Source organism: Equus caballus, chromosome X (assembly GCF_041296265.1).
Source record: "Equus caballus isolate H_3958 breed thoroughbred chromosome X, TB-T2T, whole genome shotgun sequence".
In the NCBI taxonomy this organism is placed as follows: Eukaryota; Metazoa; Chordata; class Mammalia; order Perissodactyla; family Equidae; genus Equus; species Equus caballus.
Window position 1 is genome coordinate 144,711,105 of NC_091715.1, and position 24,619 is coordinate 144,735,723.

At 53.0% G+C, this 24,619-nt stretch overlaps 2 protein-coding genes across 4 annotated transcripts; both read left to right on the forward strand.

Moving 5' to 3' along the window:
* Positions 1 to 9,454: 9,454 nt before the first annotated feature.
* Positions 9,455 to 17,418, forward strand: ATP6AP1 (ATPase H+ transporting accessory protein 1). Of its 2 annotated transcripts, none has more exons than XM_023633247.2 (10): positions 9,455 to 9,715; positions 9,964 to 10,090; positions 12,582 to 12,656; positions 12,924 to 13,117; positions 13,661 to 13,701; positions 14,544 to 14,629; positions 15,065 to 15,303; positions 15,911 to 15,958; positions 16,045 to 16,276; positions 16,543 to 17,418. In XM_023633247.2, the coding sequence occupies exons 1-10, from the start codon at positions 9,567 to 9,569 to the stop codon at positions 16,750 to 16,752; spliced, it is 1,401 nt and encodes a 466-aa protein (XP_023489015.1). In that variant the 5' UTR covers positions 9,455 to 9,566; the 3' UTR covers positions 16,753 to 17,418. The 2 variants fall into 2 exon arrangements, with proteins under 2 accessions (XP_023489015.1, XP_070112944.1); XM_070256843.1 differs by having other exon boundaries at positions 9,489 to 9,715; positions 14,544 to 14,659.
* Positions 17,419 to 17,787: 369 nt separating this feature from the next.
* On the forward strand, positions 17,788 to 24,093 carry GDI1 (GDP dissociation inhibitor 1). Of its 2 annotated transcripts, none has more exons than XM_023633233.2 (11): positions 17,788 to 18,196; positions 19,386 to 19,493; positions 19,637 to 19,736; positions 19,881 to 20,015; positions 20,490 to 20,688; positions 20,956 to 21,087; positions 21,656 to 21,755; positions 22,199 to 22,370; positions 22,650 to 22,794; positions 22,920 to 22,974; positions 23,064 to 24,093. In XM_023633233.2, exons 1-11 carry the CDS (start codon positions 18,152 to 18,154, stop codon positions 23,214 to 23,216), a joined length of 1,344 nt encoding a protein of 447 aa, XP_023489001.1. In that variant the 5' UTR covers positions 17,788 to 18,151; the 3' UTR covers positions 23,217 to 24,093. The 2 variants fall into 2 exon arrangements, with proteins under 2 accessions (XP_023489001.1, XP_070112945.1); XM_070256844.1 differs by lacking the exon at positions 17,788 to 18,196 and adding an exon at positions 18,859 to 18,963 and having other exon boundaries at positions 19,066 to 19,493.
* The last annotated feature ends 526 nt before the right edge of the window (positions 24,094 to 24,619 follow it).

Sequence of the window (24,619 nt, forward strand, 5' to 3'; positions counted from 1 at the left end):
GATTAATCTCATTTTGCAAAGAAGGCAGAGCAAGCTAATAGACTTGCTTCAAATCCCAAAGCTAGCAAGGCCGAGAGAAGCAAGTAGCAATTTGATCCTTCCTGGGCTGGTTCCCAGAAGAGAGGAGGTCTCTGAAAGGCCCAGCAAGTTGCCATGAGCAACATGAACTGTGTTGGGAGGTGGGAAGGAAACACCTAGATTGAGTCTGGGACCCTGGGTGGGAGCAAAGGAGCATCCAGGGTGGTGGTGCTCCTGGCAGAAGCGAAAGCAAATTCTCTCTAGAGAAAAGTGGGCTCAGTTTAGGTCTCCAGTTTGTCCATAGATTAGGATCAATCAAAAAGGCCTCACAAAGATCACCAAACATAGAAAGAAATGAAGCACCGTAGTTAGGTCAGCAGAAACAAGAACACATTGAAACCCTTTGAGACTTCTGAAATTGACAGCGTCTGACAGAATATGGGAAATACTATAATAGAAATGTGGAGAGAAAGAAAAGACAGAACCACAAAACTGAGCCAGCAAAAAGAGAAGATTCAAAGATGATCACGACGGCAACTGTGTGTGAGTCTATGATTATTTCAAAATAAAAGGTTTTCAAAAGTGACCGGGGGCCGGCCCGGTGGCACAGCGGTTAAGTGCTCCCGTTTCACTTCGGTGGCCCGGGGTTCGCCAGTTCGGATCTTGGGTGCAGACATGGCACTGGCACACTATGCTGTGGTAGGCGTCTCACATATTAAGTAGAGGAAGATGGGTACAGGTGTTAGCTCGGGGCCAGTCTTCCTCAGAAAAAAAAAAAAAAAGGATTCACAGATGTTAGCTCAGGGCTAATCCTCCTTGGAAAAAAAAAAAAGTGACCAGAAGGGAAAAAAATCACTTGGGGAAAAAAAGAAACACTTGTAAATAAATATAGGTAAAAACAAACTGTAGGCCACTTTGCATTTACAGGTCAAAATATAACATCCCTTTTTCATGTATATATTTCATATCCATTTGAACAAATACCAACTACATTTCATGAAGAGTTCTGATTTTATACCCTATGATAGAATGTTCCATTTTTTCATGTTCTTGTGTTTTTACTACATAATCTCCATAAATATTATATAAATATAGTTTTGCAGGTTTTTAAATTTTAAATCATATTGTACTGTATAGCTGCTTCTGCAATTTGATGTTTTTTTATGTAGACTTTTTTATAGCAGTTTTAGGTTCACAGTAAAGTTTGGCTTATTCTGGGATTGCAAAATCTATAAATGTCATTCACCATATTAACTGATTAAAGGAGAAAATCCATATGATTATTTCAATAGATGCAGAAGCATATCAGCCGTAAAATACTTGTAATTTCAAAAACTCTTGGCAAACTACGAACAGAAGGGAACTTTCTTAATCTGATAGTCTATCTACAAAAACACCGTTCTCAATCTGATGGAGACTACCACAAAGCTAGAGTAAATGTTTTTTGATATTTTTATTGAGGTAAAATTGACATATAACATTATATTCGTTTCAGGCGTACAACATAATGATTTGATATTTGTATCCATTGCAAAATGATCACCACAGTAAGTCTAGTTAACATCCATCATCACACGTAGTTACAAAATTTTTTTTCTTGTGATGAGAACTTTTAAGATCTACTCTCTTAGCAACTTTCAAATATGCAATACAGCATTGTTAACTATAGTCACCATCCCCAGGACTTACTTTTTTTTTTTTAATTAAAAAAAAAATTTTGTATTTATAGGTTTTACGTTTAGGTCTGTTATTTATTTATTTATTTTTTGAGGAAGATTAGCCCTGAGCTAACTACTGCCAGTCCTCCTCTTTTTGCTGAGGAAGCCAGGCCCTGAGCTAACATCCGTGCCCATCTTTATATGTGGGATGCCTACCACAGCACGGTGTTTGCCAAGCGGTACCATGTCCGCACCCGGGATCCAAACCGGCGCATCCCGGGTCGCCGAGAAGTAGAACGTGTGCACTTAACTGCTGCGCCACTGGGCTGGCCCCTCAAGTGCATTTCTATACATACACCAGCAACAAAAGAATTAGAGAATATAATTTAAAACAAGACATCATTTACAAAACTATAGGGTACCTCGGAATCAATCTAACAAAAGATGTGAAAGACTTATATAAGGAAAATTATAACACCTTATTGAAAGACATTGAAGAAGACCTAAGTAAATGGAGAGAGATCCCACACTCATGAACAGGAAGACATGATACAGTAAAAGTGTCAGTTCTCCAGAATTGATCTATAGATTAAATGTAATACCAATCAAAAGCTAATCAGGGTTCAAACAGATATTTGTACACCAATGTTCATAGCAGCATTACTCACAAGAGCCAAAAGGTGGAAACAACTCAAGTGTCCATCAACAGATGAGTGGATAAATAAAATGTGCTACACTAACACGTGTTACAACTTGGATGAACCTTGAAAATGTTATGCTAAGCGAAATAAGCCAAACATAAAAGGACAGATACTGTATGATTCCACTTGTATGGTCCCTGGAGCAGTCAGTCATAGAAACAGAAAGTAGAATGGTGGGTGCCAGGGGCTGGGCGAGGGGATGGGGAGTTAGTGTTTAGTGAGGACAGAGTTTTAGTTTGGGATGATGACAATGTTCTGCCAATGGATGGTGATGATGGTTGCACAACAATGCACTGAACTGTACACTTAAAAATGGTTAAAATGGTAAATTTTATATTATGGATATTCTACCACAATAGAAAACTTTTTTAAATGGCTAAAATTGTCAATTTTATGTTATGTATACCTTACTACAATTTCAAATAACCTAATCAACTTTTGAAATTATCTAATCAACCTAACAAGTTGACTCTAAAATTTATATGGAAGCACAATAGCCCAAGAAGAGCCTCTTGAAAAAGAAGAACAAGGTGGGAGGATTTGCCTTACTGGGTATCAAGGTTTATTATGAAGCTATAGTGATTAAGACAGTGTGGTACTGAATAGACAAATTGACCAGTGGAATAGAGAGCCCTAAAACTGACCCACAGCTATATGGACACTTATTATACAACAAAAGCAGTATTTCAAGACAGTGGGTAAAGGATATTTATCTCAATAAATGGTACTGGGACAACTGCAGATCTCTATGGAAAAAAAGAAACTTGACCCATACCTCACACCATACATACATAAAAGTATGAAAAACAAGATAACTTCTAGAAGATAATATAGGAGAATATTTCTATAATCTTGGGGGCAGAGAAAGGTTTCTTAAACAGGACATTAAAAATATTAACCATAAAGAAAAAAATGGTAAATTTGACTACATTAAAATTAAGAAGTTCTGTTCATCAGAAGACATCATTAAGAAAGTGAAAAGGGAAGCCACGGAGCAGAAGAGATTTGCAATACACATAACCAACGCAGGGCTTATACTCAGAATATATAAAGAACTCCTATAAATCAATTTTAAAAAGATAATCCAATAGAAAAATGGGAATATTGATGCAAGCAGGCATTTCACAGAAGAGGAAACACAAATGGCAGAGCTGAAAATATATATCCTGTATGAGTTTCTTGTAGCTGCAGTACCATAAACTGGGAGGCTAAAAACAACAGACTTCTTGTCTCCCAGTTCTGGAGGTCAGAAGTCCAAGATCAAGGGGTCAGCAGGGTTGATTTCTTCTGTGGGCTCTGAAAGAGCATCTGTTCTGAGCCCCTCCTCCAGCTTCTGGAGGCTGCCAGCAATGCTTGGTGTTCCTTGGCTTGTAGACACATCACTATAATCTCTGCCTCCATCTTCATATGGCCTTCTCTTCTCTGTGTCTGTGTGTCTATTTTTCTCTTCTTATAAAGACACCAGTCACTGGATTACAGTTCACCCTAACTAGTCCAGTATGACTCCAACTTAACTAACTACATTTGCAAAGACCCTTTTTCCAAATAAGATCACATTCTGAGGGACACTAGTCAACCCAGTACGTATACCCTATGACCTCGCAATAACCCACCTAGGTATATATATCCATTGAAATGCACATATATGTGCACCACAAGACATATACATAATTGTTCACAGCACCATTAGCCATACTAGCCAAAGCAGGAAATCACTCAAACATCCCTCAACAGAAGGGCTCAATGACTGGCAGGATATTTATCTGGGGATGCTATGCAGCAATGTTGTTATTATGGGATGACTTGCATGAACCTCCCAGTCTTGAGCAGAGAATCTAGATGCAAAATACAATACTGAACAATTCCATTTATATAAAGTCCCGAGACAGACAAAATAAAACCATCGTATTTAGGGATGCATGTTTAACTGCTGCTTTGGTGTGAACATTTGTGGCCCCCTCAAATTCATATGTTGAAACCTAATGCTCTAATGGTATGAGGAGGTGGGGCCTGTGGGAGGTTCTTAGGTTGTGAGAGGTGGAGCCCTCATGATGGGATTAGCACCTTATAAAAGAGACTCCAGAGAGCCCCCTCACCCCTTCCACCAAGTGAGGATACAATGAGGTCTGCAGCCTGGAAGAAGGTGCCACCCTGATGGCCCCCTGATCTTGAACTTCCAGCCTCCAGAACTGTAATAAATTATTGCTGTTGATAAGTCATACAGTCTGTGATATTTTGTTATAGCAGTAAAATTATAAAAAGCAGAGTGATTAGGTTCACGGTCACTGTGGTGGAAGGGAGAGGGAAGTGATGGGAGGGGAATGAGAGGGGCTTTTGGGGTGCAGACATTTGAGTTCTTGACCTGGGTGATGCCAAAGGAGTGTTTGCTGTAATAAGTCATTGCACTGTACATCTTTGTTTTGTGCACTATTCTTTTTCTGGTCAGCATGGGGGTCAGGCCAGTGTGGAGGGGTAGGGAGTGTGTAGAGTGAGGTGGTGGCCCCCTGCCCACCCCTTCACCTCATCCTTACCGCAAGCACAGTGTGGGGTGCAGGGGTTTGGGCAGCAATGTTCCAATGCCTAGTCACTCACTTTACGGATGTTGAAAGACTCCCATAGTGGCCGTGGTGGTCTCCTGATCCCTGGATCACAGCTATGATCCCTGGATCATAGTGGGGTCCTTGAACCAGGCACTACTAGTTCGTGTCCTGGCTGACAATGGGCAAAGAGGATTGCTTGTAAATGAAAGGGGGAGACTGAATAATTGTAAGCCATGATGCTATCTACCATGGCACCTGAGACATCCTGCATTCAGAAGTCATGAAGGGCCTCAGGGCAACCAACGGGAACAACGGAAGCGCTCCCAGAGTCTGCCAACGGGAGAATGAAGCCAGGGGTCGTGGGAGGCTCACACACTGGATTCTGCAGTGATGATGCAATACTCCCCAAGACCCTGCACAGGACTACAGGCAGGATATGCCACTCTATCAAGCTCAAGAACGAGCCTACTCAGCATTAGACCACTTAGGAGCATAGACATAAGTGGTCGACCTAAAAAAATAGAGAGAATGATAAACATCAAACTCAGGCTAGCAGTTACTTCCAGGAGGAGGCAGGAAAATGGGATTTGGGGGACACAGATTCCTGCCAAGGAAGTGGCAGTGGTCTGTGAAGTCCAGGGTGGGATTCTGAGGGCACCTTTCATTGTGTACTTCATATACAGGTTACACATGTCTATGTAACATAGATGTCATTTATGGAGCACCTAGATATAACACATATTTTGGTATGTGTCCAACATTATATTAAAACCATTCAAGAAGACATGGGGGTGATGAGGGCCCAGAAAGATTTTCATGAAGAAATGCTTTCACCCTGAAGATGAAGCCCCCTGACAGAAGGTGCTTGTTGGTGCTGTCACCAGCTGGTGAATGACTCAGCTTAGACGTGACTTCTTGGTCAAAGCAGCCTCAGGCGGGTGCCCCTCTCTGTGCCTCCCTGCCAGCCCCGAGTTTCCCCCTTTTGAACATCCATCATCCTGTGTCATGACCTGCTGTCCTGTGTCTTCTAGACCAGATTCTGAACTTGGGGGGCGGGTTCCTCTGACAGTGCCTGGCCCATAAGAAGTACTTCAGGAAGCCTCAAGGGTCACCACTCCAGGGACCTCAGGCAACTTAGGGGAGAATAAAAGCAGCCACAGGCGAGTTTCTCCCCGAAGGATGGAAGTGTTTCAGCAAGAGACCGCTGGCCAGCAAGATCACACTTGCGAGAAAGTCTTTGCCTGGAAACTTTATTTTTTTTTATGTTTAATTTTTTTTAAATTTTTATTTTTAAAATTTATTATTTATTTATTTATTTATTGAGGCAGATTAGCCCTGAGCTAACATCTGCTGCCGATCCTCCTCTTTTTGCTGAGGAAGACTGGCCCTGAGCTAACATCCGTGCCCATCTTCCTCTACTTTATACCTGGGACGCCTACCACAGCATAGCTTTTGCTAAGCGGTGCCATGTCCGCACCCGGGATCCGAACTGGCAAACCCCGGGCTGCTGAAGCGAAATGTGCGCACTTAACTGCTGCGCTACCGGGCTGGCCCCTTGAAACTTTATTTAAACGGTGCCCTTTGTGTTCCTAAGTTTGCCCATGGCCATCAGCTCCTCTTGTCACTCTGTGTCATGGCTCTCCTGGTCCCCAGGGCCTCCATCCTTTCCTTTGACAGCTTCCACTTCTGCGGCACCATTATAGAACTTTCCTTCCAAAATTGTCCCCTGCTGGGTCTGTCCTGGACCTGGAGGACTTCACCCATGCTGCGATGAGGTTTGGGGTCCTCGTTTCTTTCCCCACAGGGCACTGGACCCAAGCAGGCTCTCCAGGACTTCAGTGAGTGACTGAATGACTGACTGAGGGAATGCCACTGGGCCCCAGGCCACAATGAGAGCAAGGGCCAACCAAGGGAAGGACTTGAACATGCGGTGGACCAGTCCCTCCTTTCCCTACCCACTAGCTGCCCAGGCTCCAACTTCTCCCTTCAAATGGTCCCAGGGCACCTGCCTCCACCCTACCATCATGCCAGCCAGTCAAATCCCAGTCTCAGACCAACATTGAGGCACCAACTTCTGCAGTCTCTTTGGCCCTCTCCACCCCTCCAGCACCCTGGCCAAGCCCTTGTCATTCCTCTCCCAGACGACAGCAACAGCCTCCCGCTGGTCTCTGCTGCCACTCTTATCCCCTCTCATCTGCTCTGCTCACCACAGCCAGATTGGCCTTTAAAATACGAGTCAGATCACGGCGCTAGGGCTTCAAACTGCTCCAGGGCTTTTGGGGATACAGCAAGCTTCAGCACAAATTTCTCCCCTCAGCTGGCCTGGACACTGCCACCTGGGGACCCTACAAACACCCTAAACTTAACTGTCCCCAAGAGACCTCATCTCCTAGTCCCCAACTCAGAGAGACCCTAGAGCCACCTTCAGCCACTGTCTTCTTCGACCATGTCCTGTCAAGCCCACCTCCTCTCTCCAGCTCAACTGCCACGGTCCTAGACTGAGCCACACTTGTGACAAACCCGACTACAATCCCATAAGCCATTTCTCTGACAAGCTGAAGTGATCAGTGAGCCGTCCGCTACACGGGGCTGGGTGAGAGTTATTGTGTCCATGGTGTGGTGGCTCCCAGCATCCAGCCCCTCCTTCTGGTATGCTTTTCTGCGCTGCACTGAGGGCTCTGCATGCAGACTGAATTCTGCTAATGAGAGGCACGGCCCTGGGGGTGGTAGTTTTCTTCAGCAGTCTTCTGGTTCAAGACACAAACGTCCTGGTGTTTGAGAGGCAGGGGTGGCAGCAGCACTGGCTGGGCACATCGTCCCAGAGTCCAGTCATAAGTGCCCAAATTTTTGCAACTACAAATGGTGCTGCAACGGCCCCCTTGGTATGTGTGTCTTGTGCTCAGCTGAGTATTTCTGTTGAATGGATCCCTAAGAGGGCAATCACTTGGTTAAAGGGCATACACATTTTATAGTTTGTTCAACGCTGCCAAATTATCCTCCAAAAAGGTTCTACCAGTTGATACTCTCACCACTGTGGAGGTGAGATTCTATTTCCTAACATCCTTGCCAACAATGGGCATTATCAAACTGTCTTCTCCCCATATTTTTATTATGGAAAATGTCAAATATATAGTGTATTAGTTCCCCAGGGCTGCCGTGATAGATTACCACAAACTGGCAGACCTAAAACAACACAAATTTATTCTCTCCCAGTTCTGGAGGCTGGAAGTCCAAAATCAAGGTGTTAACAGGGCCATGCTCTAGGGAGGAATACTTCCTTGCCTCTTCCAGCTCCTGTGGCTCCAGGAGTTCCTTGGTTTGCAGCTGTATCATTCTAATTGGTCTCCTGTCTCCAGCGTCAATTGGCCTTCTTCCTGTGTATCTTTGTCTAAATTGTCCTCTTCTTTTAAGGACATCAGTCACTAGATTTAGGGCCCTCCTGAATCTGGCATGACCTTATCGTGATCACATCTGTAAAGATGATTTCTAAATAAGGTCACATTTACAAGGTCTGGATGGACATGAACTTTCGGGGGACACCGTTCAACCCAGTACATATAGCAAGGTCACAAAAACCTTACAGCGAGCACCCAAATACCTATCCTCTCGATTCTGCCACTCACATGTTAGTGTCATTGCTTTATCACACACCTATCTCTGTACCTGTGCTGCTCTCCATTTAATTTGGTGCATTTCAAACTAAATTGCAGACATCAGTTCATTTTCTCTTAAATAAATCACTGTATATACTTAACAAGAGCTCCATATTGGGTTATTGGGTTTTTGTTTGTTTGTTTGTTGCTAACAGTCACCAATCTGAGAAAGCAAAAATGGTATAGAAAAAGATGAAAGTCCCCCGATTCGTTTGAGGCAGTGCCTCCCACTTTCTGATTCTAGCTGTCACTCTCTTTCCTCACTTCAAAGCAAACTTCGAGAAAAGACAATCCTACACCGTGTCTCCACTTCCTCAAACTGACATCGCTCTTGCCAAAGTCTCCAGTTGTTGCTAGGTCCAAGAAACAGTTTTCGGTCCTCATCTTACCTGCTTCCGGGCAGCAGCTAACACTGACATTGTTAATCACGGTGTCCTTGAAAGCACGCTTCTCCCTGGGTTTTCCCCTTCTTTGACACTCTCCGATCTCTCCTCTGGAACCTCCTCCCTGCCCGCTGTAAGGGCTAGTGTTACTCCGGACGCTACCCTGGGCCCTCTGCTCTCCTCACCTCTACCAGGGAGGGTCAATCTGCAGGAAAAAGAAACCACTCTTGCAATTTTAAGTGGAAAGAAGATTAAAACAGGGAGGGGCGAAACTGTGCGTGTGGGAACCCGTGGAGCGGAGGCCGCTCGGGCCCCACTAAGCCCCGCCCGTCCTACCAGGTCCCAGCGGGCGGTGCCCGCAGGCGGGCGGTGGGAGGTGGCCGAGCTCGGCCCCGCCCCCTTTTCTATTTGGAGCGTGCGCGCCTGGAGACACGTAGAGCCAACCAGTGAAACGGGGCGGCTGTGAGTGACATGTACTTTGTCCAATCACCTGCGGCCCTGGAGAGCAGGCCTGAGCCCGGGCCAATGGCGGCGCGGGGCGGAGCTCAGGCGGCCGAAGGTCACCTGATCTGCGGCGGCAGCGGTGGCCGAGGCAGTGGAGGCCGAGGCTGTGATGGCGGCGACAGCGGCGGCTCGGGTGCGGGCGGGGACGCGGCGGGCTCCTGAGCCCTGGCAGATGCGGTGGCTGCTGCTGTTTCTGGTGGCGGAGGCGGCGGCGGCGACGGAGCAGCAGGTGCCGCTGGTGCTGTGGTCGAGTGACCGGTGAGCGGGACGAACCGGGGCGGGGCGGGGTGCGCGCCGAGGCGGCTGAGGTGCACTCGCCCGACTTCAGGGCTGTCCTCGGCGAGCGGCAGCGAGGCCCAGAGGGGAACTGTTCCTCGCTCGGCGGCCCATAGCGAGTCAGCTCCGGGTCAGAGCTCCGGGCCCCTTGCATCGAGCTAGGAGCACACGGGCCTCGAATCTCAAGCCATGCACCCCCGCTTGACGGCATCTCCCCTGTCTCCTGCCAGAGGCTTGTGGGCTCCTGCGGCCGACACCCACGAGGGCCACATCACCAGCGACATGCAGCTGTCTACCTACTTAGACCCCGCCCTGGAGCTGGGCCCCCGAAATGTGCTGCTCTTCCTGCAGGACAAGGTGCGCCCGCCCCAGCCCTCTCTCCCTTGGTCATCAGGAGGCAGGCAGGCATCCTCCCCCTAGGACACTAAGGCCCATCTGACATTGTCCCACCTGTTAGGGAGGTGTGGCGCCTCTCTTGGGAAAGCCTGTAGGAGAGTGTTCAGTGGGAATGGTGAGGGCCTAGAAATGGCACCCACTTGATTGGGGGAAGCAGGGAGTCAGAGGCCAGATGCCCACTGAGTGCCCAACACTTATCTGACCTACTCTACGTGGTGGGGATTATTGATCCTGTTTATAGATGGGAAGACTGATGCCCAAGGAGGGCAAATGATTTACCCAAGGTCACACAGCTAATGGCAGAGTTGTGATTCTAACTGTAATGATCATAATGCAGATAATAAAAAAAATTATTCTATGCTGAATGCTTTATATGCACCCTGCTAAGCCGATGTCATTATCTGCATTATTACCACAACTAGTTCCAGCCTGGGTCTGTCAGACCCCTCAGTTTGCGCTCTTAACAGGCACACTGTTTTCCCTCCCATCCAGGTCTCTGTCCCCAAAGCAGGCCCATAGACCATGAGAAAATTCTAGGGCAGCGTAGGATTAGTGTTTCGGAGGTTATTCAGCCTCTGCTTGTCCCTTCCTCATTGGTGGTCTGTATGGCTCATTCCCCTTGTGGTCTTGCTCCTTCGCTCTGTGGGCAAGTGGTGGTAGTCATGCCGGCCTGTAATCCTTCCAGAAGGTGGTAAATAATAGAGTCAGACTGGAATTCAGTTCTAGTTCTACTACTTACCAGCCTTTGGACGTGTGAAATAATCTGCAAATGCCAGTTTCTGCATCTGTAACTGAAGACACTACCTCCATCAGGGGGCTAGGAGGAGCAATTCCGTGTTTTAAATTTTTAACTTTTTATTTTTTCTTCTCCTCCCCAAAGTCCCCCCAGGTACATAGTTGTCTATTTTAGTTGTGGGTCCCTCTGGTTGTGGCATGTGGGACGCCGCCTCAGCGTGACTTGATGAGCAGTGCTAGGTCGGCTCCCAGGATCTGAACTGGTGAAACCCTGGGCTGCTGAAGCAGAGCATGGGGCTGGCCCCTGGAGCAATTCTTGTAATCCACATAAAACATCTAGCTGCGGTCCCCCGTCTTATGGCATTCATTCACTCATTGATTTGCCAAGTATGGACTGCCTATTATGTACCAGGTAGTAAGTGTTGGGGACATAGCAGTGAGCAGAAAAACCTCAGCCCCTGCCCTGGGGAAGCTGACATTCTCGTGAGGGGGACAGGGAAATGCTAAGTTGGTATATGATATAATGTCAGTGCTATAGTCCTTAGAGAAAAAGGAAATAGACTAAGGAGACAGTGACTGGCAATGCTGTTTAAAATAAAGGGGCTCGGGCAAGGGCTCCCTGAGGAGATGATACCTGAGCAGAGACCTAAAGGGAGGGAGGGACGGAGCCATGTGGCTGGATGGGGGGAGGGTGTTCATAGCAGAGGAAACAGCAGGTGCAAAGGCCCTGGGCAAGGAGCGCTCTTGGGTGAGCCCACAGCAGAGCCGCTGTGGCTGGAGTGTAGTGAGTGAGAGAAAGGGATAGGAGATGGTCAGCCACGTAGCTAGGAGATGAGGGGGAAATGGTTGCTTGCAGTTCTAAATGTGGCAGGAAGCCCTGGGTGATTTCGAGCAGGGAGTGCCATGAGGACACCATGGTGGTCCTTAGGCTTTCAGAATGAGAGCCCAGGCAGCCAGACAGGCCAGATAGAGGCCAGACAACATCAGGATTCTTGCCCAGAAGGGAGAGGAGGCTGGGCAAGTGTGTATACTAAACAGAAGGAGGTTAGGGAAGCTGATTAAGATCGCCTCTGGGCTTAACTGGAAAAGCCAGAGGAAGCTGGGAGTTGGGTTAGAGGGGCAGGAGTTGAAGGACATCTCTAGGTTGCAGAGGAAAAGAGATGGGGTCAGGGTTACTGTGGTCCAGCGAGCTCAGACTTCAGTGCTTTCTCCAGCATGTTCCAAGATCTGCACCTTTCTCTCCCCTTCCACCAAAACCAGGTGGGGAGGGGGACTTCTCATCCTCCTTTGAAAAGGGTCCTGTCCAGCCTGGACGGAGGCAGCTCTAGCTGTCGCAGCTGGCACACAGGTTCTCCTTTTCTCTGACTTCCGTGCCGGGGGCATGCTACACATGCTCCTGGCTGCCCTCACCCCCGCCCCACCGCTTCCCTCTTCCCTGCCCAGTTCCTCTTGTCTGCAGGCAGGCAGCTGACTCTTACTCCTGAGGTTCCCGCACGTCAGCTGACTACCTTCTGTGTTTTCTCACTCTGCCGGGAGGCTGCTGGCCAAAAAAAGAGAACCTTCCATCCACTCCCCACAGCCACGGCCTCAGTCACTCTTGACCACACCAAATCTGACTCAAAATGAGATTTTGCTGGCCCTGCAAATGCACAGGGAAGGTGTCTGCCCCCTGCCCTGGCCCAACCTTCTGAGGCCGTCTTTCCTGCTTCCCTACTAGCTGAGCGTTGAGGACTTCACGGCGCACGGTGGTGTGTTTGGGAATAAGCAGGACAGTGCCTTTGCTAACCTGGAGGTAAGAGTCCTCTCCCAGCCGTGGCCTGGCCATCCTTTGCCCCTCCCCCAGCGTAGTAAGAACTATCCCCTTAGTAACCATAGCGGCTGGCTTTGAGGGTAGCAAGGCCTAGGATGTGGGGCGTTTTCTTTCTGACCTGGAATGAGACCCCTGTGTGGGTGGATGGGGTGTAGCTTGCCAGAGGAGGACTGCCAGAGAGGTTTGGGGGCTGGCCCAGGCCCACTGGTCCCTTGCTAACTCATTTTCCTGCCTCTCCCCTGCCCCCAGAATGCCCTGGACCTGGCCCCCTCTTCTCTGGTGCTTCCCGCTGTTGACTGGTATGCGGTCAGTACTCTGACCACTTACCTGCAGGAGAAGCTTGGGGCCAGCCCCCTGCACGTGGACTTGGCCACCCTGCGGGAGCTGAAGCTCAATGCCAGCCTCCCGGCCTTGTTGCTCATCCGCCTGCCCTACACAGCCAGGTATGGCCCAGCCTCCAGCCTCTGGGCCCAGAGAGCAGCAAGACCCTAAGCTCTGGGCTCTGGTAGCACAACTCAGCCAAAGATGATAGTCCTCCTATTCTCCCCTTGAAGCCCTTCCAGAGGGTGCCCTGTATGGCTAGAAGAGGCGGGAAGGGCCTCTGGCCAGGCTGTGACTCAGGAGTCAGTGCCTGGCATTGAGCTAGGCCTGTCAGGCCTCCAGAGACAAGGCAGAAGTGGGCCCTGCTGGTGGGGAGCCAACTTGCCTAGCCAGGACCCATTCATGGAGTAGGTGGCAGGGACTTGAGTGGGACTGTGAAGTCGGGGGAGAAGGGGCAAGGGATTCCAGGCAGGGCAATGAGGTGAGCAAAGGTGCAGAGGGAGGAGTGAGCATGGCCCCCAGAGCCCCCACTAGAGTGTGCCCCCGCTAGAGTGTGTTCAGTGAGCGGGGCTGGTGGGGAAGGACGGGGGCCTGAAGGGAGGCGGCCTGGAGCCATGGAGAGCTGTTTGGATTGTGGGGGCTCACCTGCTCTGTATCTTCCATAGCTCGGGTCTGATGGCGCCGAGGGAAGTCCTCACAGGCAATGGTGAGTGAGGTCAGGGAGGGTGCACAGTCTCTGTCCTCCCCCAGCCCTGGGCCCCAGAGAGCTGGCCTGCAGCTCCTCAGCCCCTCCTCATTCCCAGGGAGGACCTCTGCTTCTTGGAGCACCTGGCAGCTCAGCAGAGAAATGCTGGCCCCCAGCCCTCGCCCCTCTCCAGCTGGGCTCTGCCTGGCAGAGGTGTCAGGACATCTCGGGGCCCTCCATGTGGGAACATGTGGAGCCAGTTTCCATTCAGGCAGCGTGAATCCTAGAGTTTTGGGTTTAATAGACCAGCAGCATTTCAAAAACAGTTCTGAGGACTTGTTTTCTTTTTGCTATAAAGGACAGTCACCCCATGGAAAAGTCTTGGAGACCTTCCGCAGGTGGATTTGGAGTTTTCTCCATCTCTGTGTCTTTTCTTGTTCCGCTTAATTAGGGCTGGTATTAGGGAGTGGACGACCGAGGGCCGCAGGTGTCCAGGGGAGGCTGGGGGTAGGTGGGATGAGAAGCAGCTGCTGTTAGGGATCCTCAATGGAAACTGAAAACAGTGGTGAAGGTTGATGGGAGTTGGCTCTGCAAGGGTCTCAGTGTCCCACCACAGAGGACATGCCAGTTGCCAGAGGTAGAGGGACTTTACAGTGCAGACATCTGGTGGTCCCCACCTCAACGAGGTGATCCCACTCAGCGCCATCAAGAGGGGGCACTGAAATGGCGTGTGGAAGGTCACAGCCTTGCCTCTGCTGGCTTCTGCTGTGCAACGACAGTCACGTGCTTTCTAACAGGTGTAGGGAGCGTTGCTGTAAGCACTGCCTATGACCTTGTTCTCTGCTCTCCCTGTTGTCCCTTAGATGAGGTCATCGGGCAGGTGCTGAACATGCTCAAGTCTGAAGACGTCCCGTACACAGCAGCCCTCACTGCGGTCCGCCCTTCCAGGGTATATGCCTTTCTGCAGGGGCTCTGGGAGGTATGGGCAGAGGCTGTGTCGTGAGTCGGCCTGGAGGGGCGATGGCTCCAAGTGGAGTGCCTTGGGGAGGCCCGCTTCTCCCCTGGGCCAACATCGGGGGGACGAGGGTGAACCATAAAGTCCTGCTTCCTCCTTCCAGGCAGGAGCTTTCCGTCTGGCCTGGCAGCCTTACAGGCTGGCATACGCAGACAATAGTCCAAGTGTTCCCAAGTTGGAGGGACTAGAAATTTCACAAAAGCTTAGGGGCCAGCCAGGGAAAGCTTCCTGGAGGAAAGGCCTCCAAGTATGACCCATGGGACTGCAGATGGTGGAGGGGGTGCCCAGTGGAGACAGCGGAGACAGGCCTCTTGGTTTGGGGCCCACTCCCAGGGCCATTGAGAGAAGGCTTGTGGGCTGTTTCTGCAGGTGGCCCGTGATATAGCCATGGTGGCTGGGGGCCTAGGTCGCCAACTGCTGCAAAAACAGCCAGCATCATCTGTGATCCATCCCCCTGTGAGTTACAATGACACTGCCCCTCGGATCCTGTTCTGGGCCCAAAACTTCTCGGTGGCATACAGGGGCCAGTGGGAGGACCTGACTTCCCTCACATTTGGGGTCCAGGAGCTCAATCTGACCGGCTCCTTCTGGAATGATTCCCTTGCCAGGTAAGAGCAAGCTACCTGCCACTATGAGTGGGTGTGTGTTGGCGGGGGTGTTCACGGGGAGGATGCAGCTGGTACTGTGGGATGGGGCTGATGGAGGGCTCTTGGAGTGGGGGGTGCTCAGAGTTCTGCCTCCCCATGCCCTCTAGTCCTTGGCTGGGACCTTGGTTGTTAACACTTCCCAATCACCTGGGAACCTGACGCCTCCTCTTTGAGCAATCTCAATGTGACTCCATGAGGGCACATACCAGGCCTGAACCAGCTCTGGGGCTCCTCTATCCTCCCTGTGTGGCAAGAGAGACAGTCCTCACCCCCAAAGCCCAATTCGGGTACCTCAGCGACTCCAAGAGGGAGCTGAAAGGAGGGGCAATGGGCTCGAGGGAACCAGAGGAAGGAGCCCTCAGTTGGAGGCAGGGGACCTGCATGCTGGTTCCTGACCTAGAATGTGGCAGGGCCTGAGTTTTCCCACCTGTCAAGTCGGGGTGCTGCCTCTTCAGGTGGCTGTGCGGCCGCAGGGCAGCTTAGGTAGGAGTAGATCTGAGGAACTTGCTCTAAGATGTTCAAGGCCCTTGCAGAGCCTGATGATGTGTCTCTTACTTTGGTTCTGCAGGCTGTCGCTGACCTATGAACACCTGTTTGGTACCACGGTGACATTCAAGTGAGTCTGAGGGAGTGGCTGAGTTGTGGGTGGGCTGGTGTGGCCCTGGCCTACCCAACTGTCTGATACCCCGTGGCCTCCCTCAGGTTTATTCTGGCTAACCGCTTCTACCCCGTGTCTGCCCGGCACTGGTTTACCATGGAGAGCCTTGAGATCCACAGCAACGGCTCTGTTGTCTCCTTCAACGCCTCCCGGGTCACGGGGCCCAGCATCTACTCATTCCACTGCGAGTACGTCAGCAGTATGAACAAGAACGGCAATCTCCTTGTGCCCCGCACACAGCCCTCTCTCTGGCAGATGACACTTCAGGACTTCCAGGTAGGAGTGGGGAGCAGTGAGAGACTGAGTCTAGAGTCGGGGAGCCCAGGCTGGAGGTCGCAGGGTACTGGGAGAAGGCGGAGGGAGCAGAGGCCTGAAGAGTCCCAGCATCCTTTGGGTTTGGGTTTGGGCTCAGGAATGTAGTTGAGAGTCTTGTCCCCACGGTGCTCCTATCTCATGAGATTTGGACTACCCACTCACTCGGGAACCCAGCCCTTACTGGGCCTCCTTCTACGTGGGGCTATGTGGTTCTTTCTGTCCCCCAGATCCAGGCCTTCAACGTGACAGGTGAGCAGTTCTCCTACGCCAGTGACTGTGCCGGCTTCTTCTCCCCTGGCATCTGGATGGGGCTGCTCACCTCCCTGTTCATGCTCTTCATCTTCACCTATGGCCTGCACATGATCCTCAGCCTCAAGACCATGGACCGCTTTGATGACCACAAGGGCCCCACCATCTCTTTGACCCAGATTGTGTGACCCTGTGCCCACGAGGGGTTGGGGGCATGATGGTGTCCAGGTTGTTGTTTTCCCACTCCAAGGGACGCTGGACCGAAGGGCTTCCCCTCTTCCTACCATAGCATGAACCCGCAGCTCCCCTCAGTCTGTCTTGCTCCCTGTTCAACTGAGGGGCTTTCCTGGGGCTGCCCATCCTCCATCTCTACCAACAAGCTATATATATTCTGCATTGATAGTAGACAAATCTCCCAGGCTTGGTCGTTGTGAGGGGAGGGGACATGAGTTCTAGGGCCCTTCCCCCTTCCCCTTTTTCCTTATTTATTCTCATCTCTCCACCTTCACCCCTTGCTGTTTATAGTGCTTTTGTGTAGCCAGTGCTCCCTCCCCAGGCTTTATGGAGCTCCCTGCAGCAGCCAGGAGCTGGAGGTTCCCTAAGTTTGGTGGGTGCGGAAGTACTGTTTAACTGTCTGTCCCACTTGGCTGGCGTTATTGCTTTTTGATGATGTTATGCTAACAATAAGCAGTACACTGGGGTTTATTTCTGTGGCCTGACAAGGAAGGGACCTTCACGGCGGGTGGGCTGGGTGTGAACACTGAGTTTCTGGCATGTCCCCGCCAGGAGTACCTGGCAGGACCTTGGGGTACTCAGTGGTTTCCTTCCTAATAAAATAAAGACGGGTTGCCATGCTTGGGCCTCTTGTCACTCATTTCTGCACTGGTCACGAGGGATGCGCTTGGCTGAGGGCTGCGGGAGGAGGCGCCCGGATGTAGCTGTAGCCGAGCCAGGCCAAGGGAAGCAGGAGGGCCTCGCAGGACCCCTGCGGGCTGCCTCTCTGGGAGCCAGGGCAGGCTGAGAGGGTCTCTAGCAAGCTGGGTCCCTAACCGGCTAGGGTAGGGAGAGGGCCGTGGCGCGGGGATGCTCAGCGCGTGGAGGAGACGGCCGTGATAATGGCTGCCCTCATGTGCTGAAGGAGCCGTCCCCGGCTGCCGCAGCGGCGCGCGCCCAGCCTGCGGGAACGCGCCGAGCCTCCCGGGGGGCGGGGCCGGGAGGGGCGGGCGGGCGGGGAGCGCGCGGCTCCCGCGCACGGATCCCTCGCGGGCCGCAGCACCGGCCGCCGGCCCGCCCCGCCCAGCCCCGCCCCGCCCCGCTCCGCTCTCCTCAGCGCCCTCAGCGAGCGCCGCTGCCCGCGGAGCCGCGGTGGTGTTGGCGTCCGGGCTCCGGCAACCCTCCTGGGAGGCGAGACGGACAGGCAGCAGCCCTGGTCGGGCGCGGCAGGGCGCGGGGAGGGGCCGGGACTCTTTGACGCGGCGGACGGGTCAGGCGGCGGCCGACGCGCCGCCATCTTTGGTCCAGTGCGGCGGCGGCGGCTGTGGTGAAGGAGGAGGAGGAGCCGACGGGCGCCTGCACCGAGGCCTGACCATGGACGAGGAATACGATGTGATCGTGTTGGGGACCGGCCTGACCGTAAGTGCGGCCTCGGGCGCCCGGGACCCCACATCGTCCCTTCCTTCCCGCGCTGCTGCAGCTGTCGGCTGCCGGCCCCATCCTTCCGTCACTGCGCGCTGCGGTGCTGCCGCCCCCGGCGCTCGTCTCCCCGAAAAGACAGCCCCGTGCCCAAAACGCCGCGACGTTGCCTCTACTCACCGCCGTGGCCCCGTCTCCAAGAAGCTGCCCCCTGACTCCTCCCCACCTCCCCACCTCCCCATTCTGGCCTGCCGGGCCGGAAAAGGCACCCCCACTCGGCCCGACGCCCCTCGGTGCCCCCTGACCCCACCCACCCGGCCTTCACTCGTCGCCTGCCTCCCTCACCGGCCCAGCATCCCCTCCCATCTTGCGCCAGTCCTGGTACGGGGACCTCGGGTGTGGGGCCCTTGCCAGGGTGGGCCCTCATCCTGCCTCCCCGACTTCTTATGGGGCCCGGGGATCCAGGGAATGTTCTAGAAGGAGCAGCGTGGGGCAGTGACTGAATTCCTGCTACCCCATCCTAGTTTTCCATGGAGACCTCAGGCTGAGTAGTATCTGCAGCCTTTGTCCTTGAGCCGGTGATAGTGATGGGTGAGGGTGTTTATCTTTCTCCATTCTCAAACCCCGTTTGAACACCCCCCTGAGAGACTCATCTCTCTCAGTCTGGGTACAGAAACCACTCCCGTGGCCCAGAAGGCTCAGGGTCAGAGGCTCCTGCCCTTTGAGGAAAGAGCAGCCCAGGGTGGGGCGTGCGATTTCAAGATCGGGTGAGCCTTTCTTCACTTCCCTTTCGGGTACCCTCCGCTGTCCAGCTGGGTCTTCTCCGTGGCTCATTATGTCCTATTTGCCTTTCCGTGTGGCTGTACTAGATAGATGACTTTCTTGGCATGTGAGTTGCCGGAAGACCATCTGTGCGTCGGCTGGACACTCACTCTCTCTCAACGCTGCTAGTGTTTCTCTCCTTGTTTGCCACTTTGCTCAGTAAGGTTATAAAGGAGGCTGTGGTCAGGTAAAGCAGTTGCCCCCAATTTTAGGCGACGTGACCAGCCAGGGGTGGAAGGAGCTGTCCTTTGCAGTAGGGTTCTTCTAGCTCTGCTCCCCTCTCAGGTTTGGGGTGGGGAACAAATCAGGGCTGCTGGTGGGAATGTGGGCAGGATGGGGAGTGCAGCGAATGTCACTCCTTCCCCAGGAATGCATCCTGTCAGGCATCATGTCCGTGAATGGGAAGAAGGTGCTGCACATGGACCGGAACCCCTACTATGGGGGTGAGAGCTCCTCCATCACACCGCTGGAAGAGGTGAGGCTGCCCAGGCCAGGCCCATCCCTCAGTGACCTCTCACATAGGGTGCTGAATCAGCTCCCCAGGTTCTCTGGGCAGGGGGCAGGGGTGGGAAGGGGTAGTACTTGAGGTGCCCCTCTTTCTCTCCCTTCTGCTTGCAGCTGTATAAGCGTTTTCAATTGCTGGAGGGTCCCCCTGAGGCGATGGGCCGGGGCCGAGACTGGAACGTTGATCTGATCCCCAAATTCCTCATGGCCAATGGTGAGGGAGACGAAGGAGGTATTGGGAGGGGGTGATTGGGATGACCAGAGGAGGGTCAGGGTCCAGAGAAGGGGCAGCTAGACCAGCTAGAGCTTCTGGAGGGAGCCATGCTGATGATGTTGCCTTCCCCCAACCACCCCGCAGGGCAGCTGGTAAAGATGCTACTGTATACAGAGGTGACACGCTACCTGGACTTCAAGGTGGTGGAGGGCAGCTTTGTCTACAAGGGGGGCAAGATCTACAAAGTGCCGTCCACTGAGACCGAAGCCTTGGCTTCCAGTGAGTGCAGGTCCCCTGAGCCAGAGAATCATGGGGGGCAGCTGTCCAGAGCAGGGTGCCCCTTGCCCCAGGTCGCATTCCCCATGCAGTACCAGAAGTTCCTTGCTCTGTCTTCCCTGCACCGCCCCAGGCCAGGCCTCACACTGGTTGCGAGGAGGGGAGTCCACACACACAGGGGATGTGCAAGGGGGGACTCTTTCTTGAAAGACTTCAGCCTTTGACAGGGGCTCCACCTGACTAGTGAAATATCCCCAAGTGTCAGAACAGGGAGGGCCCTCAGAGCCTGCGTAGCCTAGCTGCCTCTTCATACAGATGGGGAAACTGAGGCCAAGAAGGGCAGAGGAGTTAATCTAAGGTCACACAGTGGTCAGCAGCAGAACTCTGCTGGGAGCTAGGGCATCTGCTTTCTCAACCTGCCTGGTGGGAAGGAGAGGGTCACATTCTGTGGTGCGAAGGCTCACATTGCCTCCACAGATCTGATGGGCATGTTCGAGAAACGGCGCTTCCGCAAGTTCCTGGTGTTTGTGGCAAACTTTGATGAGAATGACCCCAAGACCTTTGAGGGTGTCGACCCCCAGAGCACCAGCATGCGTGAAGTCTACCGGAAGTTTGACCTGGGCCAGGATGTCATCGACTTCACTGGCCACGCCCTGGCGCTCTACCGCACTGATGAGTGAGGGGAAGCTGGCATGGTGGACCACCCTTTGCCCGGCCTGCACCCTGCCCTCCCTACTCCTGCTTGCTGCTCTCTCGGCCCACCCTGCGCATCTCTTGTACTCAGCCACACAGTCACCTGTTGCCTTTCCTGTCCCTTCCCAGCATTTCACCCATAGTCTTCCCCAGGCCATTGGGGGTGGTGGGAAGGCTGGCTTGGTGCCTGGCTGAGGGTAAGCTGGGAGTGCTCCTGTTGGAACCTTTTTTCCTGACTCTGTGCCCCCAGCTACCTGGACCAGCCCTGTCTTGAGACCATCAACCGCATCAAGTTGTACAGCGAGTCCCTGGCCCGGTATGGCAAGAGCCCATATTTATACCCACTCTATGGCCTTGGCGAGCTGCCCCAGGGCTTTGCAAGGTGAGGGCATGGCTCCTTTCAGTTGGCAGTACTGAGTAGCACTAAGGCCAAGAATGGAAACGGTCTCCTTGAGCATTTCCGTAGTATTTTGTACTTTCCCGTGTGGTCTTAATTTACTTCGTGCCACCTTTTGGCAATGGGGCGCCACAGCAGTGTGTTGAAGTGCAGAGTTGAAGAACCAGGCCTCCACACATGGGACTGCTCAGCTCCCAGCCGGAGTCAGGCAGTGCTAGGACTGGGCCCGGGGCCTTGAAACCTTGAGTGAGGGCTTCTCCAGAGCTCTTCCTTCTCTTCCCCAGACCATTTTCGTGAGGGGTCATGCCCTCGTGCCACCCTCATACTAGCCCCTTGGAGAACATTCTGGGTTGAAGCTCCAGAGAGGAAGGAGTGCTCTGAATTCAGTCCTGAGTTTGTGGCAGTGACAAAGCTGGGAAGAACCACTGGGTCTCCTGAGCTCTGGCTGCCTGGGGTGGCCTCTGCACCCCAGTGGTGGTGGGGGGAGGGTGCAGTGGCACTAGTCCCTCTTTCTCCTGGGAGAAGGACTTCATCGTCCTTTCTCCCACTACAGATTGAGTGCCATCTATGGGGGGACGTATATGCTGAACAAACCTGTGGATGACATCATTATGGAGAATGGCAAGGTGGTGGGCGTGAAGTCTGAAGGGGAGGTAAGCATTCCCCACAATGCAGTCATGATGGTCTGGGCAGGGCTTGGTTCCCTCCTTAGAGGCTCTCTTCCCAGTAACCCTGGCTCTGCTGGGTCTACTGCTACTCAGCTCTGAGGGCCTCTGAAGGCTGGGGACTGGGGCTCCAGAAAAAGTCTACATGGCCATTCCTGTTGGCTAGAGGTAACTCTCCAAGCCTACATGCTGTCTCGGGTCCAGGGAGTGTTCCTGATCAGAGTGTCTCAGCAAAGGGGGTTGCTCAGCCCTGCGAGTTAGTGCCCACCTCCCTGAGGTGCAGGACGAAGCTGTACGCTACAGGAGGGGCAGTGGTGACAGCTCAGAGGAGCGCCCTGCCTGCTGGAGCTGCCAGCGCTTGCTGTGGGTCCAGCCCCATGACTGTCTAGGGGAGTGATTGGATAGGGACAAGGCCTTCGTTGCTCTCACAGGTGGCCCGTTGCAAGCAGCTCATCTGTGACCCCAGCTACATTCCGGACCGTGTGCGGAAGGCTGGCCAGGTTATCCGCATCATCTGTATCCTCAGCCATCCCATCAAGAACACCAACGATGCCAACTCCTGCCAAATCATCATCCCCCAGAACCAGGTCAACAGGAAGTCAGGTAAGCCGAGCCCCACATGACTTCCTCCAGTGTGTTCTCTTTGGGGTGGCTCTTCCTCTCCCCATCAGCCTTGGGGCTCTTTACCTGATCCCTCCATGGAAGAATGGGGACCTGCACCACAGGCCCCATGACTTGGGGCTCTAGGGATTGAATGACTTGGACTCTTCCCCTCCGGGAGGGTGGCAGCTTGGACGCTGCCCACTGTGTAGGGCTGGGGAGGGATGGGCAGTCTCCAGGAGCCCTCTGTGCCTGCGTTAATGGAGCTCTTCCTGTGGGCAGACATCTATGTGTGCATGATCTCCTATGCACACAACGTCGCTGCGCAGGGCAAGTACATCGCTATCGCCAGCACCACGGTGGAGACCTCCGAGCCTGAAAAGGAGGTTGAGCCAGCCCTGGAGCTGCTGGAGCCCATTGATCAGAAGTGAGGGGCTGGGAACCAGGACCGAGGCTGGGGGGAGGAAGGGAGCTGGGGAGCTAGGGGAGCAGGGACCAGGGAGGGCAAGACTGGTTGTGAGGCCTGTCTCCTCCTCTCCATCTGCTCCTCAGGTTTGTGGCCATCAGTGACTTGTATGAGCCCATTGACGATGGTTCTGAGAGCCAGGTAAGCAGCCTGTCCCAGCCCCAGCTTCTGGCTGCCTGCCCAGGGCCCCTGCTCAACTCACCCAGGGCCGGTACTCTGGCTGTTTGCAGGTGTTCTGTTCCCGCTCCTATGATGCCACCACACACTTTGAGACAACCTGCAACGACATCAAAGACATCTACAAGCGCATGGCAGGGTCCGCCTTTGACTTTGAGAACATGAAGCGCAAACAGAATGACGTCTTTGGAGAAGCTGACCAGTGATTGCCAGACCCCCCTCCCCCAGCCCCTGGTACCCTCTCCCCCCACCCGAGTCTGTTCTCCTCGAGGGCTGGGGAGACCGGTCTGGCTGGGCACCCCTGTTCCCAGCATCTCTGCTTCCCCCACCACATTCCTGTCACCCACCTCATTGATTCACTGACCAAATCCTTAACCTTAGCGATGGTTTGGGAGACGGGGGGTTGGATAGCATCCTCTTTCTTGGCCCTTCCTTATCCTGGGAAAAGAGGTTCCTTTCCTTGTGTGTGTCTCTTCCTCCCACTCCTAATTCTTCTGCTGTTTGGGAAGAACGTGGAGGAAAAGCTGATTTCTGCCCCCACTGCTCTTACGCCCCACTGTAGTGGCCTTTGGAGATGCCCCCTGCCTCCCCCACCAACCTTCTTGTGTGTTGGAGAGAAGGGGCCCTCCTAGCACAAAGTTGCATTCCTCCCCTCCCCCAGCCCATAATTTATTCTAATTTATTAACTTCGGCCCACCCCATCTGAGAAGGGAGTGCTGTGCCCCTCACGGCAGCCCTCTGGTGCGGCCTGGGGCTGTGGAGCAGCTACCCTGGCCCGCCCAGCCCTGTCACAGCCTGAGAGGGGAGAGGGCTTGGGTCTGGCCCCATTGGAGGTTGATTTTGTTGTTTTTATTTCTTGTCTTTGTGTTTGTGTCCTCTGGTACTTGCTGAGAGAGAAAAGAAATGTGAGCAAAGCAGAAGGAGGTGGGAAAATGGATCCAAACCCCAGTGTGCCCCGCCCTGCTCCACGCCTTCCCTTAGTGGTGGGAAACCCTTATCTTGCAAAGTGAATGTGTCCCCTTCCCCAGCCTCTAGTGTATTTCACAGAAAACAAAACCTCCCAATAAAACTGTTGAAACCTGAGCCCAGATCTTTAGCTTTATTTCCTAAAAGCTGGACACTGGGTGGGGCTTAGACTGTTAACGCTGGCTGGCTGAGTTTGGAAGTCTTAGAGCTCCTGACGGCGGTAAAAGGTGACCTTCTTCATCAGGAAATTACAGAGCTTCTGAACAGAAAGAGGCTGTACAGAGGAAAGAAGTCACATCGACCTGTCTAAGGCCACCCTGCACCAGGACTGCAGCCCTTGGGGGTCACTGTGGGGGAAAGTGGGGTTGAGAGGTTTGGCCTGGGGTGGGGGTCAAAGTGGAAGAAGCAGAGGGGGCGGAGTCCCTGCTTCCAATTCAAGGAGAAGGAAGCAGAGGGAGCAGAACCCCAGCCTCATGGCCTGGGGAAATTAGGGCCTAGGGCCCAGTCTTGCGTGGGGGTCAAAGTTGAGGAAGCACGGGAAACCGGGATGACCTGCAGGGAGGCAGCAAGGGAACTGGGGCGGGGGGGGGGGGGGTCTAGCCTTGGGCCCGCGTCAATCAAGGAAATGGGAGGACGCGGGAGC